Source organism: Eulemur rufifrons, chromosome 7 (assembly GCF_041146395.1).
Source record: "Eulemur rufifrons isolate Redbay chromosome 7, OSU_ERuf_1, whole genome shotgun sequence".
In the NCBI taxonomy this organism is placed as follows: Eukaryota; Metazoa; Chordata; class Mammalia; order Primates; family Lemuridae; genus Eulemur; species Eulemur rufifrons.
The window spans coordinates 1,474,297-1,489,398 of NC_090989.1; the positions used below are offsets into that span (position 1 = coordinate 1,474,297).

A 15,102-nucleotide genomic window follows, 5' to 3' on the forward strand; every position below is an offset into this window, starting at 1 on the left:
CGCGGAATTAACACTTCAGGTTTAGCTGACAACAAAACAGAAACCCTCCTGTCCCCTACTTGTCAAAGTGTCCTCAAATTTCAGGATTTTTCTCAAAAAGTTCCTGGCTGTGTCAAACTTTCTGTTCTCTAAGATCCAGATCAAAGACCTGGACGTAAAGTGACACCCATGACACTGTTACAGTGTTAGGGGCGCACGTGCCTGCACGGGGTTTAGACGCCGAGGTCCCCCGCTGCCTCACGGCTGAGCTCCCGTCGCTCCTCCCCGGGCGCAGACCGGCGTCCACGGCGCGCCCGGCCCTGGTCAGGGGCGGCTGGCACAGCTGTGCTTCCCGCCCTGCCCGGGGCTCCTCCGCCAGGGCTCGACCCGCTGGGACGGCTCACCCGGGGGGGGGGGGGGGGGCAGCCACGCTCGGTTCCGCCAGACACACGGGACAGCCTTGCACATACGTGGAACGGATTTCCACTACACTGTGTAACCAAAACCCATATATATATTTTAAAAACTAAGTCTATCTCCCAATCCCCATTAGAAAAAATACAATTTATAGAGACAAGAATAAAAATGCACAAACTCATAGGATGTTTTTCCAGAGTGTGCAAAAGCCTGCTCTGGGGAAGGGTGGCGGTGCCGCCAGACGCCTCTGCTGTGGGTGCGAAGGAAGCCGCACGCTCTGCCCAAACAAGACCCCGCTCCGACTGGCCGGGCCGGGGAGGGCCGGCGCGGGGCTGACGTCCCCGCCTCTGAACCGGGTCGCGTCCCCAGCGAGCCCTGAGCAGTGCCCCCTCCTGCCACACCGGGACCAGCCCTGCGGTACTGTGACACGTCACCTGGACACCCGCCCTGACAGCAGGAGGCACGCACATCCCAGCAGGGCATGACGCGGTTCTCAAGGCCTGGGCCCCGGGGTCGGTGGGAATGAAGGTGGCCCTTCTGCTCCTGGTTCCCTCAACCCACAAAGGACACAAAATGTCCCAGTGCCCAGCTCGGTGCCAGCCTGACAGGCGCGTGCTGTGGGTGGGCTCTGTGCCCATCTCTGCCCACTGCCCAGGACACCCCCTCGGCACCCCCAGTGGGGGCCCCCTCAGCCCTCCCCACCCTGAGGGAGGTCACAAGGCAACTGGTGCAATCTCTGGGCCTGGCCGAGGCACCCACAGCAGGGCGCTGACCACGCCCCTGACCTCCCGCGGCCCCTGCGCCGCCGTCCTGGGGTGCTGCCGTCCTGGGGCGCCGCCCACGTCCCGCCTCTGCCCGCCCGGGGCACGTGGTCTCACGCTCTCAGCCCAGAAGCTCTTTATTTTTCTAACAGGTCTTTGATAAAGCTGGAAAGGATAGTTTAAAAACACCCTTACATGGCATTTCCAAGACTGAATATCGACCTAGATGCTCCTGCTGGCGCCCCGTGACCCGCTCTGGGTGGAGGCTCATGCCAGACCCCGCGGAGCCTCGGAGGGAGCCACAGCCACGTGCCCGCGGCCGCCCCTCGGCTCCTTCCAGCCCGCGAGGGCCGGGGACTGTTCAAACACCCGCGTCAGTGGCCAGCACAGGTCGCTGGCCGCGTTCCTTCCACAATCATTTAGACGTAAACCAAGCACATTTTCCATGATCGGACCCTACGCGGAGTACGGAAGCTTCTAGAGGAGGCTGCGGCTACAGGGGCTGGGTCTGGACTGCGGGACCCGTGTGCGTGGCGGGGCCGCCGACGTCATGCTGGGAGTCGCTCCCGGACACGGGGAAGCCTGGCGTGGAACTGACTGCGAAGCGCCCACGAGAAAGGAGCCTACGCTCGGACCCGCGTGGCGACTTCCTCCGGCCGCTGCGCCTGCCTCCGCGTCCTCGTCCCCTCCAGGGGCAGACGCTTCTCTGCAATTGGAATAATGTGGCATAAAAGTGACCTGACATAATTACTTCTTATTTTATAAACCACGTTCCTAGCTCTGAATAAATTATTTATTCAAGAATGTCACACAAAGTAATTTCTAGTTTCCTAAACTTAAGGAAGCCCTACTCAGTAGAACTCAATTCCTAAACGTAAACGGAGGCGAACGCCGTCGCCGGACAGTTCCAGGCAACTGCGGCGGCAGAGAGACCTGGCGGCGACGCGGCCCCACGTCCCCACGCCCTCCCCACCCTGTGCCCGGTTCCGACGTGAGATGCCGGGGACGACCCCGGACGCCCCCCGAGCCCTCCCCAGGGTGCGCCGCTGCCCCCAGTTCAGACGCGAGGTTCTGGGGCCGACGCCAGGCACCCCGCAGCCCCCAGCACCCCGGGGCATCCGCCCGGTCACGGCGTGAGCGAGAACTGGTCCTGTTCCGTGGGCTTCTCCACCCAGGCGCCCAGCCCCGCCTTGATGAAGGCCGTGAACAGGCGCGCCTTGGCGGCCTGGTACTCCTTGGCCGCCAGCTTGGACTCGTGGTACATGTTGGGCTTAGTGATCTTGGAGCGCAGCAGGTGCGAGGGGACCTGCAGAAGGACAAAGCAAGGACAACGGCTGAGTGGTGGCAGGTGAAAACAAAGCCCAGCGAGATACCCCAAAACGGCAGTCAGCGCTGCGCTGGCTTCTCGGGGAAACCGCCGGACGGAAGTGCCGGGTGACCCGGGACCGGCTGGCGCAGAACACAGCCTGGCGCGTTCCGGGACCGGCTGGCACAGAACACAGCCTGGCGCATCCCGGGCCGGTCGCCATCTCCGCGGGGTCCCTGCTTAACTGGCGAAGCAGCTGCCGCCCCGAGCTCCGGGACCTGCTTCTGCCAAACCACATGGTTGATTCAAATTTCATTTTCAACATTTTTAACTATTAAAAAAGCATCCCTGGTGATCTGTGCATTTTCTCCCCCTGAGCAGCTCTGAGGCACCCCCCGTGTGGCTCGATTTTGAGATTTTTTGACCAATCCGGCAGCCAGCGTGGGCGACCGGGCCTCGGTGGACAGGACCCTCCGAGCCTGCAAGGTCCGCCTCGACCCCCACGCCGATGTTCAGGGCCGGCCTTGTAATAAGTAAACGCTATAAGCTTGACTTAAAAATAAGTGAAAACCAGCAACATCCTGACTTACTCTATAAGGTTTTACTTTGGGGGAAACGGGGCCCTGCAGCTAAAACAAAAGGTTTAGAAAGCTCCAAGGAGGTGAACAGAAGCCGGAGTGACGTGTGTGCTGCTGAGAAGGACGGGGCGGGGGAGACTGGCCCTGCCTGTTCATCGTCATTTTCGGCATCTGAGCAGTGAGAGAAGTTTCCAGCAAGTCCAGAGGCCCCTGGGCAGGGAAGGGGCAGGGCTGCCACCAGGGTGGCGTTAACGTGTGAGCAGCCAGGGCCACCCTGGGAGGAGCAAATGGCTTCCAAGTGGCCGTTTCCCCCAGGGAGCTGGCGGAGGGAGGAGGAGGGGAGCCCCGGGGACAGGAGGGCGTTGCAGGAGCGGAGCCGCTGGGCCTCAGTACCTTGCTGTGTACGCGCATCCAGCGACAGTACAGCGCGTGCTTGCACAGGCGGGACGCGCGGCCCAGTTCGTCCTTCCCCGTGGTGGCGTTGACAACCTCGATGGCTGAGTCGCCCACCGTCCAGTTGACGCTGAAGTTGGGCGCCTTGCCCGGCTGCCGCGCCTCCGCGTTGCTGATGCCTGAAAGGGAGCAGACGCGGAAGGTGACGCGGAGGCACGGTCACGCTGGGGGAGGGGAGGCCAGGCGAAGACACGGCTCGTGGACACGGTCGCAGAGGCGAGCGGTGTGGGAGGGCTCTGTCTGCTGAGGGACACACAGGGACCTAAGCTGTGCCTGCTGTGTGGCGGCCTCACACCCCTGCCGCTGCTGCTGGCTGCTGCCCGCGGCCCAGAAAAGGAGCAGCGCCGAGAACAGGCTCGTGCCAGGGCAGGGGGGTAACAGGAACCCCAGACCCTGCAGAGACTCGGGACAAGTAGGTCTCAGCCCACCCGGGGCTGGGGGAGCCGGGGGCTCGGCAGATGGCGAGCACTTCTGGGAGCAAATCAGAGTCCCAGAAGGTCGTGCGGGGGGGGGCAGGGGCTTCCCCTCATGTCACGCTGCCCTGGTGCTCGCGCCCTGCACGCGCTCCCCTGCCACTGAGAGGCCGGCACGGTCAGGCCACTGGCTTTGCATGCGCAACACCCCGGAGGCAACAGCAAGTGCATTTACATGTTTTCTCACTTTATTTAAACTATCTCATCCTAACTAATCACAAGCTCATTTGCAGAGTGGAAAGTTTTTAAAAGACGCTTGGATAACTGGGAGCCGAAAGCACACACGTCCACTCACACACTGAGCTTGACTATTCAAGCCTCGCAGTGCCGTGGGCCACCACAATCAAAACTGGTTTAGGATGTGGGTCTTTGGAACATGTTTAGAGCACGAGGGGACCCACATTCTGGACCCGGATACTGAGTGGTCAAGCCTGCTGGCCACAGGCAGGGCACGGCGCCGACACGCGCTCAGCTGTCACTGCACGTCCTGTGGAGGCCACTTTCACCCCTGGTGCCAGCTCCTCGTTTGCTCCCAGGGACCCCGTGTTCCCCCTTGAACAGACGGTTGACACCAAGGCAGTGCCAGGCCGGTGTTCACGGTACGGAGCCTGGCGCAGTGTGGCAGACCTCCTGAATGGGGAATCGGAGAAGCCAAGGTGGCTGGAGTCCACAGGGCAGAGCACCAGAGGGAGAGAAAGGCAGAGACAGACGCCGGGGCCTGCAAGGGCCCCTCTGCACGTCCAGGGGGGCCGCTCAGCACACGCCGCTCACGGCCAGGACGGAGCCTCCCGGGAGGACACAGACGTGAAATATGAAAAGACCCAGCCAAACTTCTGGAGCTGAAAACTACAATGCTGGAGATGAAAAATACACTTGATGGGCTTAAACACAGACTAGAAACTGCAGAGGAAAAGGTTAGTGAACTTAAAAACACAGTAACAGAAACTATCCAAAATGAAACACAAACAGAAAAAGAGACTGGGGAAAAGTAGCGGAACAGAAAATTCGTGGGGTGTGGGAAAAATTTAAGCAGCCTAAAATACATGTAAGTAGAGCTCACGAAAGAGAAGAGAGAGAAGGGGGGACAGAAATGTATTTGAAGAAAAGTTGAGTAACATTTTTCCAACTTTGATGAAATCAGCAAACTCACAGATCTAAGAATTTCAATGAAGCCCAAGCGCAAGAAATATGAAGAAAGCTATACCAAAGCTCTAACAAACTGCTCAATAGCAGTATAAAGAGAACATCTTAAACACGGTCAGAGAAAAGACACACGGAGGAACAAAGACGATCTGACAGCAGAGCGCTCGCTGGACACAATGCAAATAAGAAGACGGGAGACCAACATCTCTAAAGTGCTTAAAGGAGGAAAAAATGCCATCTCAGCACAAATATATTTGCCCATCAAAATACATGTCAAAAATGAAAGCAAAATAAAGGCTTTTTCATAGACACACCAATGCTGAAAGAATTCATCATCAGAACTGCACCACTAGCAATGTGAAAGGAAGATCTTCAGGCGGAAGGAGACCTGAGACCAAACGGAAACCCAGAGCCACACAAGGGAGTGAGGAGCCCTGGCATGGCAGCCGCGTGGGTAAATATACGAGACTTGTTTTATTATTATTATTTAAATCCCTCTAATAGTTGATTAACTACTGAAGCAAAAATAATAATGTAATGGGATTTTTAACGCATGCAAAACTTAAATGTATGACAACAATACCGCAAAGATCAGGGAGGAGAAATGGAAGCATCCTAGTGTAAGTTTCTTGCGCTGTCTGTGAAGTAGCACAATCTCACTGGAGGCAGACCATGATGAGGATGTACACTATAAACCCCAAAACAATCGCTAAATTAACAAAAGTTACAGTTAAAAGTCAAGAAGGACTTAAAATGGAATCATAAAACACACTCGATTAATGCAAAAGAAGAAAATCAGGAAAAAGGGAACAAAGAACATATGAAACAAGTAGAAGATACATATGTAGCAAGATGAGATTCAAACCTAATGACATCAATAATCACAACACACGTAAATGGTCTCAGTGCCTCAGTGAAAAAGGGAGGCAAGATCCAAATATATGCTACCTACAAGAAACATACTTTTAATATAAAAGTTTAAAATAAAAGGATAGAAAAAAGATACACGGTGCTATCACTAATCAAAATAAAGTTGAAGAGGCTATATTAATACCAAAGCAGATCTCAGGGCAAAGAACATAACCAGAGATAAAGAAGGTCATTTTATAATAATAAAGGAGATCAATTTATTAAGAGGAACCAACAGTCCTAAATTTTATACATCTAATCATAGAGCTGCAAAATACATTAAGTAAAAACTAAAAAAATTTGAAAAAGATAATATACAATTATAGCTAAGAGATTTTCAATACTCCTTTCACAATAACTGATAGACCAAGTGGAAGGTCAATAGGAACATAAAATAGACAAGAAAATCAACTTGGCCTGACATTTATAGATCACTCTACCCCAAAATAGCAGATACACACTCTTTTCTAGTTTTCAGGGAACACTTACAAAGACAGATCGTACTCTGATCCATAAGACAAGTCTCAACAAGTCTCAAACAAAGGATTGATATTATAAAATGAAACTCAATTAGAAATCAATTACAGAAAGATATCTGTAAAATCCCCTTGTATTTTGAAACTAAATAGCAGACTTCTAAATAACCCATGGACAAAGCATTCTGTAATGAGTAAAAATGAAAATACAACATATCAAAATTTTAAAATTCTGTAAAATCAGTAAAAAAGTCTCAAAACAATGACTTCAGTTAATTAGCACCTTAAAAAAACTAGAAAAAGAAGAGCAACTGAAATATCAAGTAAGCAGAAAAAGAAAATAATTAAGATCAGAGCAGAGATCATTTAAGGAAACATTAATACCAATCTAAACAAACTCTTCCAGAAAGCTGGGGAAGAAATGAATCTCAACTCATTTTATGCCTGACGAAGACACTAAAAGAAACTACAGATCAATTATCTCCACAGACCAGCATACCACAGACGCAAAAATTCTACAGAAAATTTTAGCAAACTGAATTCAACAATATATAAAAAGAATAATACATAACAAGTATATAATGTTTATTTCAGGATGCAAGGTTGATTTAATATTTTAAAAAATCAATGTCACCACATTAACAAACTGAAACATGGACTAAACGATCATTTCAGAGCAAAAAAAAGCATCTGACAAAACCCAACATCCATTCTTGATTAAAAGCTAGAGATAGAAAGACATTCCTTAAGCTGAGCCATCTATAGAAAACCCTACCGCTAACATCACGCCTAGTGGTGAAAAGACTGAGCCCTTTCCCCTAAGAGCACACGAGACAAGCAGCCTCGGACGGGAGCCCCGTCCAGCAGGGAGGGGAAGCACCACAGGCAGCCAGATGGCAAAGGAAGAAGCGACACAAAGAACACGACTACCTACAAAGAAAATCCAACGGGATATATGAAGTGACGCTGGAACTAATATTTCTCTATATTAGTAAAAAACAACTGGAAATTCAAATAAAAATGTAACATTTAAAATAGTATCAAAATATAAAACATTTAGAGATGAATCTGACAAAAGATGTGCAAGATTTGTGCGCCGTAAACTACACAGCGCTGCCGAGAAGTGAAAGGCGACAAAAACAAATGGAAAAACACACGGTGTTCATTGACTGGAAAACTCAGAATTGTTAAGATGTTGGTTCTCCACAAACTGATCTACATATTCAATGCAATTCCAACCAAAATCCAAACAGGCTTTTAGGTAGGAATTAATAAGTGTATTATAAAATTGTTACAGAATTACAGAAAGGACCTCAGTAGCTGAAACCACTTTGAAAAAGTACAAAGTTGGAGGACTAACTCTACCTGATTTCAAAACTTATAATAAAATTACAGTAATTGTGACAGCGTAATACTGGTCTGAAGATAGACGAGCAGATTAACAGAAAACACGAGAGTCCAGAAATAGACCTACATGGAAACATACGCCAACTGAGCTATGACGAAGGTGCAAAGGCGACTGGGTGTGGAAAGGAGGAACTTTTCACCAAATGGGGCTGGATCACCTGAATATCTGATATGTTAAAAAATAAACTTGAATTCATATCTCACACCCTACACGAGCATCAACTCACATAGAATATGCTTTAAGTCTTCAGTGTAAAAACTGCAACTATAAAATTTCTAAGAAGACAACATAAGAAAATATCTTTGCGACACTAATTTAGGCAAACATTTCTTAGATGTACTTTCAAAAGCATGATCCATCGACGAAAAAAATTGATAAATTAGCTTTTATAAAAATTAATATTATTTGGTCTAAGAGCAATACTGTTAAAAGAATTGGAGGACAAGCCACAGACTGGGAAAAAACATTCTCAAATCATATGTCTAATAAAGGACTGGGGCCGGGCACAGTGGCTCACGCCTGTAATCCTAGCACTCTGGGAGGCCGAGGCGGGAGGATCGTTTGAGCCCAGGAGTTCAAGACCAGCCTGAGCAAGAGCGAGACCCCGTCTCTACTAAAAATAGAAAGAAATTAGCTGGACAACTAAAAATATATAGAAAAATTAGCTTGGCATGGTGGTGCATGCCTGTTGTCCCAGCTACTCTGGATGCTGAGGCAGGAGGATCACTTGAGCCCAGGGGTTTGAGGTTGCTGTGAGCTAGGCTGACACCACAGCACTCTAGCCTGGGCAACAGAGTGAGACTCTGTCTCAAAAAAAAAAAAAAAAAGGACTTGTATCCAGAAACTATAAATAACTCTCAAGACTCAGTAATAACAAGTTAAACAACCCAATAAAAAATGTGCAAAAGTTATTCAACTTCATTAATCATTAGGGAAATGCAAATTAAAACTACAATGTAATACCACTACATTCCTATTAAAATGTCTGAAACGACTGCCCGTACTAAGCATCGGCAAGTATGAGAAAGGACTACAACTCTCATACGCTGCTGGTGATAACGCGAGATGGTACAACCTTTTTGGAAAATAGTTCAACAGTTTTCTAAAAAGTTCAGCACACACGTTTCTTATGACCCAGCCATTCCACTCCCAGGTAGACACCCAAGAGAAACGGAAGTAAATGCCCATACAAAGACTTGTACAGGAATGTTCTTAGCAGCTTTGTTTACAATAGTAAGAGACTGGAAACAACCTAAATGTCCCTCTGCAGTTCAATGGATACACAAATTGTGGTTTGCGTGTGCCATGCAAGACTACTTGGCAATGAAAGGGAACGAACTACTGATAAACACACATGGTTGAATCTCAAAATACACTGTGTGAAATAAGCTAGACCAAAAAAGTATGTATCTTGTGATCCCATTTATGTAAACTCCTAGAACATGCAAATAACCTATATAGGCAGAAAGGACATCAGTGGCTGCCTGGGGGCGGGGGGTGGGGAGCAGGGACTGCAAAGAGGCACCGAGACACTTGAAGCGGCGGGTGGACTCAGCATCTTTATCGTGGTGCAGCTGTGGAGACAGATATAGACCTCAAAACGTACCAAACTATATACTTTAGATATGCACAGTTTATTATATCAATTATACCTCAATAAAGCTGTGAAAAAACACTATAAGATAATTTTTTAAAATACTGTTCTCATTAAAAAGTGATATATGCTCCTTGTGGAAAACTCTAAAAATTCACATAAACCTCAGAAAAGAAATTTAAAGCTACAAAACCCAGAGACAGTCATTATAATTTTGCAGTTCTTGAGCGGACACATTCAGTAGAATTAGCCACGAAGCTTGAGATTCTGACGGGGAGGGTTTTGAGTGGGTCCCTGGCCACTGTCTTTGAAAGAAAAAAAAAAAACGCTCTTCACAAGTAATTCTTGAAGAGTAAAGATTCTTAAACCCTCCCAAAATAATTCTTTCTCCCCAGATGAGAGCTGCCATTGTAAGGCACATCCTTCTGTCGTGCGTAGATGTATGCACGCGTGGGCACGCACATGCATGACCACAGGCATGACCACCGTGCTTCTGTGTAATGAATGAAGACCTTATGGATCCGCTCTTACAACCCACTCTTGGGTGAACCATGGCAATAGGTACACTCAAACAATACTTAGGTTCCTGGGTATAGTGCTAAATTTCACTTTCTGGTATTTCATTCGGGAGTTTTGCATCTAGAATCATAGGTAATGCTATTCTGTGGTTTTCTTTCTATTTGTGTTTTGTCCAGTTTTGGTATTAGGATTAGGTCAATTGCCCTGGTCTATGGCCTACGTTGAAACACAGGTGGAATTGCACGTGTTTTGATAGACTGATTAAACTGTGCATTTGTGGGAAGGTAACTTGTTGACAATCTTTTCAATGTCTCCCCTGGAAATTTTCTTTGCCAGATTTTGTATTTCTTTTTGGGTTAATTTTGATGATTTACATCTTCTTAGTTATCCTTTGTTGTTATTGAGACTTTCAAATTTATAAGCATTAGCGTTGAACAAAGAATTCTCTTGAAATTTAGATACAGCCCCCCTCCCCTATCCACAGGTGACATGTTCCGAGACCCCCAGTGGATGCCGAAGCTGAGGACAGTACCAGACCCTACACATGCTATGTTTTCCCTATGCATACATGCCTGTGATAAAGTGTAATTTGTAAATTGGGCACAAGAAGGGACTAACAGTAATAATGTTAATAGAACAATTATAACATTATACTATAATGAAGTTATGTGTGTTCTCTCTCAAAATACTGTGATCCAGACCATGTGGACAGGGAAACCTTGGGTGACGGGGGACGACTGACCCTCCGTACCTGCAGCTGCGCCTCGTCCCTACCTTGCTGATTCTGTTTTATACGACGTGGCGTCGATTAGTCCTGGCAGGGCTTGACTGACCTTTCAAATCAGCACCTCTTGATTTTACTGATTAACCTTTTTTCCTGTTTCCCATATTACCCATTTCCTTCCTCTCTCCTCTTTCAGTTGTTTTCTTCCTTCTTCCTGCATTTCCTGTTCAGCCCTGCGGCTGCTCTGACTCCCGGTTTCCAAACTAAAGGCTCAGTTCATTCCCTGTCATTTGTCCAGTCACGGCCGTGACTTCCTCCGTGGGACGGGGGCTCAGTTCGCCATTTATGGTAAGTTTGTTCGAAGTTTAAACTCCAGTTTCTTCCCTGATCTGAGAATTACCTAAGAGAGTCTAACTTCCAGTGGCTGAATGTTTGCTTTTCAATTTTAACCCTTTATAAAAGCTAACTTTTAACGTCTTGTAGTCAAGGAAAGTAACCTGTAAAGCTGATGAGTTTGGATTTAATTACGCACGACAGTGCCCGTGTGAAGCGCCCCAAGGCCACACGCCGTGACCGACTCACGGAGAGAAAGCGTAAGCGCTGCCACCGAGCCCGAGCGGCGCGCGGGACACGCCGTCCGCGTACACTGCCCGCTGCCCCCGGTCCTGTTTCCCCCAGTTGCCAGAACCAGGCCTTCGCTCCGTCTGCCGCGTCCCCTGAGCCAGCCCCTTCCTGAACAGCTTTGTGGGTTTCCAGGAGTTTCCACTTTCCTTTACTTTTTTGTCGTCCACAAAACAAGTGTTTGCCTCCCCTTGCCATTCAGACCCCCCAGCCGCCCGGCCAGGTGACGTGTCAAAGCAAATCACTTTCTCCTGAGGACACTCTTGTGGCGTCCCCGACTCGACTCCGACTCGGAGCGGCTCCGTCGGGGTTGGCGGCAAGTCCTGTTCATCCCACCCCCGCACGTGCGAGGGTCCCGTATTGCTGGAGTCTCCTCAAGGTGTTTTCCCTGCTAAAAGTACACATCCTCTGAATACGTGAAAAATTATCACTTTGGCCCAAGGCATGGTTAGTACTTGGTTGGGTAGAAACTTCTACAGTGAAAATATTTTCTCTTCCGAACTGGGAAGTGATTTCACCACTCAGTTCTGGCTTCCAGCGTCCCGCCGAGGGGTGTGGACATCTGACACTCAGCGTGGTCGGCCCAGAAGCCGGGGCGTCTTCTCTCCACCTGTGCTGTCTGAGGTCACAGAAGGGCAGAGCTTCGCTTTGTCACTTCTCCTCAGCGCTCGGCCCGCCAGTCCGTTCAGTCTCAACACTCACGTCTTCCTCGGTGCTGAGAAACCTTCTCCTCCTCCTCGTCTTCTGTTTCTCAAAGGCCACAGGATAGATGCGGCCTTTGGAACGGACTTTCCACATCTCCCGACTCTTTCCTCGTGTTTGCGCCCTTCTGTTCCAGCTCTGTGAGCCTGTCGCGACTTCGCGGCCCCCTCCCCTGGGCAGAGCAGATGCCACCAGGAAGGGCTGTGTGTGTCCTGTCACCGCCAAGCCCCCACACGCGGAACCACGCTCACCGCCACCGAACAGTGCTCTGAGTAAACACTTTCCAGACCTTCAGATCCACACGTGACTTCAGCCCTGACCGAATCCTCCCCGCACCCTGCTGAGGCTTCCGTCACTAATGCTCTGTGCTCTCAGCTGTCCCGTCTCCACACGGAGCTCTCTCCCCTGTGCCGCTCATTCTCCTCCGGAGTCTGATGACGGCCGTCACTCACGCTCCTTCTGCCCCTCTGATGTGCTCCCGACCCGGGCGAGCGTGGAGGGGACACCCAGCCACGGCCATGTCCTCCCTGGAGCAGGAGGTGCCGCACAGCCCTCCCTGGGGTCCCACCGCCAGGTGGCCCTGACCACGCGGGGCCAGGCCGGCTCTCGCAGAGGAAGTGGTGGCCTCTCCCTGTCCTCAGGCCACGGGACATGTTGCTGGGAGTCCAAGGTGTCCCTGCGCTCGCCCTCCCCCCACTTTCCTGACTGCTGCTGGGACACTTCCTGCCACACGCCCAGGGCTCTCCCTGACTTCCTGCCACACGCCTGGGGCTCTCCCTGGACACGGTTCTGCGATGGTCCCGGGGTCTTCGGTGGCCGCACGGCACGTCTCCCCACTCCCAGTGCCCCTGCACGTGCCGGGCTCCCCCGGGCCCCAGGAGGGCACGAGGCCACGCCTTTCACTTACAGTCAGGATCAGCGGGGGGCGGGGGGGTGCCCACCTAGGCTCGGGGTGGGAATCTCGGCCATGGTGGAACTGACTCGTCATGAACAAAGGGATGAGGCTCACGTCGCGTCACCTTCCTTTGCAGTCCCACCACCTCTGTATGACAGATTAGAATAAAGGATGACTGCTGAACAATCCTTCAACCTTAAAATCACAACATTTTGCACTAAAACTAAACGGTCAGTGAAACAACTAAAAATATAAGACCCTAACAGTACAATTTTTTTTTTAATATTTTAAGCTGAATAAAGGCCATCTTTAGCAAAAATGGAGTAAATAAGGCAAAAAGCAAATAGCTGGCCGGAGGTTCCAACACTAGCCATTCTCGTTTTCTGGGGCAGAACGCCCCTAAGTGGTCACGCGTCTTCCTACGAGTCCTCGGGGCCCCCTCACAGCAGGGACCGACGCTGAGGAGCAGCTCCGCGTTCCGGGGCTGCGGAGCGAGAACTAGGTAACGAGTCACTCGCAGGAACCGAGACAGCAGCGCAGCTGACAACGAGTCCCCCGGTGCTGCGGCTCATGCGGCCGCGGCAGAGCTCTGAAAGCAAAGAACAGGACTGGGCTCTGTCCTAATAGCTGACACAGCTGCAAACTTAGAGGAGCCGGCATCGACACTTGGGCTTATTTCTGCCTGAGACGAATTTTCCAGTAGGTTCCTCATGTAGCAGCTGATCAGAAATGAATCCTGCACATAATGATTAATACCAGGTATTTTAAGGTTCTTATGGGTGCATGTTGTAGAAATTATTAGTCATTAATTAGGGGATCAAGCTTGACCGAAAGTGGCTTGTATTCTGCAAATAAGCAGCAATGAAGACCAGGAGACAAAGCGTGAGGAAAACCGCATGGCATGTCACGGTGCGGACGGCACGAGGCCGCCCCACGTAGGAGGGGTCTCTGTCCCCAGGGCCACACCAACCTGCCACTGAAGCCGGGGGCGGAGCAGCTTCAACTTTGGTTTGGATTTTCTTTATAAAAGGCAACCCTTGAGCTGACAGAGAAGTAAATGCAAGCGATCTTGCCTCACGAGGGTCCGCAGGGCAAGATGGTCGGGCACGTCCCGCCCGTCCTGAGCCCATCCTGCCCGTCCCAAGCATGTCCCGCCCATCCCGAGCCCGTTCCCCAGGGCTGGCCTCGCTCCCCCCATGTCAGACGCGCCTCGCCCTGGCTGTCGGCTAATCCCACGTAGGTGCCGAGGTTTGCAACAGAGACCCTCTGGCCATGTGATCTTTCTTTCTTAGAAGAGACCCCAGGGCTTTAAAACACCAGCCGTGGGAGGGAGCTGAGAGGGTGCTTTAGAGTGACGTGGGTCCTGGGACCCGGCCTGCAGGGGCTCGGTGGGACACCCCCCAGGCTCTGTAGGCCAGAGCACAGCACAGTCCCCTCCCCACAACTGCCCAGGGAGCCACGAGAGCAGGAAGTCCTGACTCTGGACGCAGGACGAGGGGGCTTAGACGGGCGCGGGGCAGCGACCCTGCTGCTCCTCCCGCTGCTGGCGGGCAGCTCCCAGGAGAGGGCACCCGCCCTCGCGCCCCCGCCGTCCGGGCAGGCCTGGCTCAGCTCTGGCTCAGCTCTGTGCTCTGGACAGAGGAGCAAGGCCGCCACCCGCACGCCGGGCTGTGCCCGTCAGCTGCGACGGGGTGAGGACGGGCCCCGCTCACAGGGCCGAGTGTGGACTCGAGGACAGCGTGAAGGGCCTGGCTCCTGACCTGATGAGCACAGACGTGCCCCAGGACGTCACCTGAGACCCATTCGGTGAAGTATGACAAATGCTATTTTGAAAACTCTTCAAAGGTGTCATCAATAAAATAGGTAATTCTCCACGTACAGAATTTAAACAACAAGCCGACCGCAAGCCGCGCCCCCTTCTTGAGTTTAGAAGACGGTCAAGGTCAGTCGGGTCAGCCCCTCACACATGCTCTGTCACCATGTCCACGGTGACAACGTCCAGCCGGGGGGAGCTGGATTCCCTCCAGGACACTCTTTTCTAGACAGTTCCAGGCACTAGAAACGTGTTCTTCCTGGACACAGGAGACTGAAACTCTAACAGAGACGGGAGGCCTGATGGGGTCACCCCCAGACGGAGACCCACA

The 15,102-nt window shown here is 51.1% G+C and overlaps 1 protein-coding gene across 1 annotated transcript in view; it reads right to left on the minus strand.

The window, feature by feature from the left end:
* Nucleotides 1-401: 401 nt before the first annotated feature.
* ADARB1 (adenosine deaminase RNA specific B1) overlaps nt 402-15,102 on the minus strand; it is an 81,961-nt gene continuing 67,260 nt past the window's right edge. Inside the window, exons 9-10 of the mRNA XM_069474901.1 lie at nt 3,435-3,613; nt 402-2,463 (exon numbers count right to left, since the gene is read on the minus strand). Of these exons, the coding sequence (XP_069331002.1) occupies nt 2,284-2,463; nt 3,435-3,613 (359 nt within the window). The 3' untranslated portion in view covers nt 402-2,283. The remainder of the gene's footprint in view (nt 2,464-3,434; nt 3,614-15,102) is intronic.